The sequence below is a fragment of the Hordeum vulgare genome, chromosome 6H, assembly GCF_904849725.1.
Source record: "Hordeum vulgare subsp. vulgare chromosome 6H, MorexV3_pseudomolecules_assembly, whole genome shotgun sequence".
NCBI lineage: Eukaryota > Viridiplantae > Streptophyta > Magnoliopsida > Poales > Poaceae > Hordeum > Hordeum vulgare.
In genome coordinates this window covers 384,341,441-384,347,744 of record NC_058523.1, presented here as the reverse complement: position 1 = coordinate 384,347,744, position 6,304 = coordinate 384,341,441, and the positions used below count along the sequence as shown (strand labels likewise).

Here is a 6,304-nt window from a genome sequence, read left to right as displayed (position 1 = left end):
GACCTGGTCGTTGTAGGCGATCTGCGCTTAGTGGCGCTCGTCGGCAGTCTTCTGATTCGCGTTAAGGCGATGGAGGACGGTCTCGAGCAGGCCTTACAGTTTGTTCGTAGTTTCCGACATCGTGTCTAGGACGCGGCAGGTGCGCGCCGAAGGCTTGGAAGGGGGCGTTGTGGTCTCGCTCCAAACCAAATCAAACCCGAGTAGGATTTTGGGCGAGCTCACCGTAGTGGCTCGCATCTGTCCTGGTGGATGTTACCGATCGATTGAGAGGATATGAGGCCCCAATGATGGTGGGGATTTTCTTTTTCGTATAGTCACGACCTGATCTAGAAAGGGGGGAGAGATCACAGATGAAAAGGGGGAGGACGAGAGGAGCAGAGCAGGTAAGATAGGCTTGCAAGAGGAAAAAAGGAGTTCACACTTTTCTCATTTGCTGTGTTCATCAGCCACGCACATACGTACAAGTAAGCCCCGGCTGGCGGGTTACACACGCACTCTCCTGATGGTGGGCCATGACCAACACATGGACACACACACTCTCCGACACATGGAACTTGGTCGTTGCGAATTCAGGGTTCTGAACCTGAACCTGCATTTCTTCAGTCCGCTGTGTCTGCGTCTACAGGCGTGACAAACAGTTGCATTGTAACCTCAGTAATGGAAGCACCCGCTTTCTGTAGGAACATGTCACACAACTCACAAGTACACAACTTGCAGCCTACCGGGCAGAACAACATGCCATAGTTACACAAGACAGACAAAAATGTGAAATTCTGCTACACCTAATCTGTTGTTCTGCCTCTTGAGTCTTTTCCTCTTCCTTTTTTTACATTGTAAAGGAACAGCTACAATCGTTTCAGAAATTGGATTCATACGGATAATTCTCGCTTGCATGGACCTAACTTCTGGCCTACAAAACAAGTGTCCTGGGAAGTGGCTGTAATTACATTCTGATGCTGATGCGTGGCCGTGGCTTGCGGTTGTCCCTTGTCCTCCATAGAAGACCACGACTGACCATGACTAGCCACCAAGGAATTTGTCCACTTTGACATTGTCTCCTCTTGTCAAGAACTTCATGCAAATGGGGGGGTTCACCTTGGCAAGGGCAAGAATTGACTGAGGCAGGGTCCAAATCCCATCTCCGCAGATCAACCCTGAAGCAACAGCAGGTCCGAAGGCATCTGCTTTTGCCTTGTTCACCTTCTCCCACACAAAGAGTATGAAGCTGCCCAGGAACATGTCGATTGCGAAGTACGATCCTATGTAGAAAGGTATAGCCATTGCCATAGGGAGCGGGATGAACCTCGAAAACTTGTGCGGTGTCAAGTCTCTTATCAGGTTGATGGCAATAGCTGCAGCGAAGAAGATGTAGCAGAGAGTCATGCAGTTCGCTGGAAGCGTGTTGAAGCCATCCACACCCAATATCGCCATGTTTCGGTACACAATGGCATACGGTGCTGGGTATTCGGTGCCGCTTGTACCGATGTCGCTGAAAGCCTTGTAGAACAGCCAGAAGACACAGGGGGAAATGACACAACCCATTGATGTGCCTATCACCTGGCTGATAAACATGGACTTTGGTGATGCCAAAGTCAAGTAACCAGTCTTGAAGTCTTGCATCAGGTCAGAGGCAGTTGACACGATGCTCATCATCACACCACATGCAGCAAGTCCTACAAGCACACCGCCATTGGCAAGGCCAGCCCATGCACCGAAGACGAAGATAGCAAGCTTGCCATAGGTGGAGGCAAGCGACCAATCAGTAAGCCCACTTCCGTAGGCATTGCAGAAGGCCAGGACAGGTGCTACCACATAGGCAACTAAAATGTAGTACCACTTGAGCTGCGGGAAGATCTGAGGAAGAGTTCCGATAGATATAGAAGCAACCACGGCATAGCCTCCATATGCAACCGCCATGGGGATTTGATCTTTCAGGAATAGTTCAGTGCGACGCTCATCATCGAAGGACATAGCTTCAGCGGTGGGACTGCCATTGTCTGAAACAGGAAGCATGGCTTTCGAATTTTTCTGAACCATTGATATGAAGCCGGCAATTGTGCGGATAAGCACCTTGACGAAGTTATATAATCCATCCCCAAGAATCAAAGCAATGGATATAAAAACCTGTGATAGTGAAGCAACCAGCAATCAAAATCTTGGTCGCAACACAGTTGGTTTTTTCAGACAACATTGTTGGATTTTAGCTTAGACAAAAGTGAATAGAATGGCAAGATCAGAGTGCTTACCCTGTAAGCCTGCAGCCCATGAAGACTAGATTCTGGGAGAGAAGCAGGGTACCAACTCCCTTTTTTCTTGCCAATGAGAGGCCACATGATACCCCACGAGATGATACCTCCTAGAATAACAGACACATTCACGATGTGTGGGCAGATCATGCCAACCCCAATATATGTAGGAGAGAAATCAAAGTAGAACCTGGAAGACATAAGTTAGGTTCAGTATAGGAGACTGCCTTGGAACTACAGTAAGCAAATGCTAAGACACTAGATATTATCTTGCAACCGGTAAATAAATATAAATAATTTCCGCCATGACTATAGAAGAAAAACATAGTGTAGCAAGATGTAGACTTTTCTGTAGATATACTAGTTAAGTTATTTCCAGATATTGGGCAAATCATTATCAATGCTGTCAGCAGAACCAAGATAATGCCATTACTGACCTATTCTTGTAAGCTTCAAGGCCTAATGTTGGGAAGTTCTTGAAACCGCAGTCATCGCCACCACTGAAGAACCATTGGAAAAAGCCCCAGAAAAAGCTAACCATAAAGTACCTGCCCAATATCTTCACTTGCTTCCTGAGATAAGATGGTCACTGCTGTTAGCAAAGTTTTTTGACACTTGTGTAAGCAGTAGAGAACAGAACTGTATCAACATACTTTGCAAGCTTGGCACCCTCAGGTGTGTGAAAACCATTGATGAGATAAGCAGTTGCTGTGCCACTTGGATAGGTCAGTTTGTAGTCGACAATCATGATCTGGAAGAGCAACTCAGCTGATGAGAACAAAGTTTGCTTGTATACAGTTATTTAGTAAGAAATAAGGGAGAAACATGTTGAAGGTCTTACTTTTCTCATGGGCACAAGTGCAAAAATCCCAATAAAGCTGACGAGGAAAAGAAAGCCTATCATCCATCCGAGGTGAGGTTCCTTGATGTTCCAAGCATCATTAGCCTCTGTTGCTTGCTTAGCTATTGTGTCACTCATTCCGAACAGATAACTGCCAAACCCACCTGACCAATCGTAACAAATAATAAGGATGGGAATTAGCCAAATTTATTTGTTCGTGCATAATGACATACTAGCGAGTACAGTTTCACAGGGCAGGCAGATCGATCAGCAAAGGTAAACAGGGTTATGTGCTAATGTGCTTTCCACAAGTACATAAATTAATCAAGCAGTTGGTTTCATGCATCGAATGATTTCCTCATCCTATGATCATATATTTTTGGGAATCATCACATGACCAATTTGAAACATAGATAATCAGTAAATCACCGCTCACCATCCTGGAAATTCCTATCTGGTACAGTTGCAAGAGAAACAGAAACATATGTAAAGCTGCTGATAAGAATTCACACATAGATCAACTTAGGAACAACGGTCATTTGCTGTGAATTTTAAAATCAGCGACGCATATGCACTGTTGCGGGCACTCTCAAGTCTGTGAAACAAGTGACTATCACATGAAAGTATTCCCATATAAGCTTGAACGTACATGTAACATGGTTCCGAAATAAACCCACGGGCCATGCTAGTAGTTTATGTTCATGCGGACTCGATGCTTCACATGCATGAGTCACGTCTATCATAGACAAATACTAGAAAACAATGAGCCGTGCATCTATCTATTTTAAGGTGAGAAGTCAAACCAAGCACGCTCCTCCATTTTCAGCTTGTCCATAACACTAGCTGTAATTTGCTTCTCCATCCTTATCACCAGCGCCCAAAGTTCAAAAGATGTTTGTTGACCATTACACCTAGTTGGTTCACTCATTCACCTAATGAACCAACCAAAAATGGTCCCTAATTTCGTCATAGATAACACAGTTCAATCAGGTGCACGCAAGGACCATCGTCTCCAACAGCTATTTCGGAAGATTGGGAAAACGAAAGGCACACTGCAGTCCACCTAACACACCTATTAAACCACAAGTCCGAATCCAAGAAGTTTCTTATGCTGTCCTTTCCCTATCCTTGCTCTCATCATAAGCCTACTTTGGAGGATTTGAATGCGATTGGCTCGTATTTTTTTCTTCGGGGCAAAAGAAACAATGGATTCGTCCCAAGCCACCAACCCACTATTGCAAAACGTTATGCCCACCTCTACCTCCAGGAGCCCAGATCTGTATCGTGCTCCTCCTTATCTACCATGGCACGAACGAAATGGATTCGTCTACTGGTCAACTAGACGAATGGATGACACATAAATTGAGGCGTCCAAGGAAAGCCGACGCTCAAACGCAAAAACAATGTTCCTAGCACGCTTGAATTGTAACTGTAACTGAGGAGCTCGAACTCGAAGGTTGGGGAGGTTACCGCTGAAGGCGATGCCGTAGGCGGAGACGACGCAGGTCTGGATGACGGTGTTCTCCTGCCTGGTGAAGGGCTGGCCGATGAGGCCCATCCGCTCGAAGGCGGAGGTCCAAAGGCGAACGAAGAAGAAGCCGAGCAGTCCCGCGGAGACGTTGAGCGAGGGGATGATCCCCGTGGTGAGGTTGAGCTTCATGACGATGACGCTGAACATGACGGCGAGCAGCGCGCTGACGACCAAGGCCCGCAGCGTGAGCTGCTCCCTCCACGACGGCACCGCCTTGTCCGCGAACACCTGCTCCACCGAGGCGTCCTCGGGGCTGGCTCCGCCATTGCCGGCCTCCTCCGCGCCCTTGCCCGCGTGGCGGTGGCGGAGCGTGGGGCCCGTGGTCCCCGCCGCCTCCGCCACGTCGTCGTCCCCGGCGGCGCCGTGGGTGGTGCGCGTGGCCATTGGCGCTTGGACTCGGCGTCTCGCAGTGGTGCTCGTTCCGTTGGCGTGGTGGTGGTGGTGGAGAGAAAAATGCTTGGGCGATGGCTACGGCCCGGCCCCGGCGTCAGGCGTGAGCTGTGTGCTGCGCTGTGCTGGGCAATATTTATTGGGGGTGTGGCCCGTGCAGCAGCGGGTGCTGTGCCGTGGGGGTGGTGTCCCCCGAGGTGCTTTGAGACCGTCGCGATGGGATCGGACGGCGCAGGATCATTTGTGCGCCAGGAGCAGAGGCAAATGATTTGTGGTCGTCTCCACGATGTATGGGCCGGCCGAACCACACGCACCGTTTCTTATCGAACTCCTTCCTTCCACGATATAGCGCTACAGCGACGGACGCTTTCTTTTTTCTAAAAAAAAAAGGAAAGCCGCGGCACTCTGCATCAATCGTTACTTTTTTTCCTTTAAAAAGGAGGATGACCTTCAACCTCTGCATCTATAAGATGCATGCGGCCATTTTACGAATATCTTACAAAGCATACAATAATATGCATGAATCCGTTATCTTGACAACATCTACTGCTACTCTTATCCATATGATGAAGGGGTCCAAGCTGTACCAAATAACCAGACCTTTCATCTAAGCCTAACATCTAAAGCTGGAGACCCTGATCGAACCACATACCTGAATCCGTCATCTTGACAACATCTACCGCTACTCATATCCATATGATGAAGGGGTGCAAGCTGGATCAAATACCCAGACCTCTCACCTAAGCCTAACATTTAAAGCTGGAGACCCTGACCGAGCCACATACCGGGTCCGGGGCACAATCCGGTCCGACGCACTCACATATATCGTCGTCGCCATCTTCCACTAGTCCATCTTCACATCAGGTTGAGGTACCAGCCTTGGCAGGTGCCTCCGCCATCGACGCCACCATGACGCCAAACGACGACCTTCATCTACGCAGTCCATCTCCAAGCAACGGACGAAGATCCATGCTAGGATAGGGCCGCACCACCGCTGTCGCCCGCCACCCACAACCGCCAACCAGCCCAAGGTTCCCAAAGCGGCGCCTTCAAAAAGGGAACGACGCTGTGAGCGCCGCCGCCGTCCAACAAACTTAAGGCTTTCGCCCGGGAGACCTAGGGGAAGGGGAAGTGAGGGGATCAGTGCATACCGACGCCTCCAAGGAGGGGAACGACGCCCTCGGGCGTCGCCATCGACGCGGCCGGCCATGGCCGACCAGGGAATTCACCTGAACTAGATCCCCGCCACCAACATCGCCTCCTGTACAAAACCGGCGACCCAAGGAAGCGCGACCC

At 49.2% G+C, this 6,304-nt stretch overlaps 1 protein-coding gene across 1 annotated transcript; it reads right to left on the bottom strand.

Annotated features, from left to right (window-relative positions):
• Positions 1-638: 638 nt before the first annotated feature.
• LOC123401425 (probable metal-nicotianamine transporter YSL14) lies at positions 639-5,290 on the bottom strand. Its single transcript, XM_045095224.1, has 6 exons — positions 4,558-5,290; positions 3,088-3,251; positions 2,900-2,997; positions 2,684-2,818; positions 2,247-2,436; positions 639-2,124 (listed from the first exon to the last, which is right to left on the bottom strand). Exons 1-6 carry the CDS (start codon positions 5,000-5,002, stop codon positions 1,021-1,023), a joined length of 2,136 nt encoding a protein of 711 aa, XP_044951159.1. The 5' UTR covers positions 5,003-5,290; the 3' UTR covers positions 639-1,020.
• Between the last annotated feature and the right edge of the window lie 1,014 nt (positions 5,291-6,304).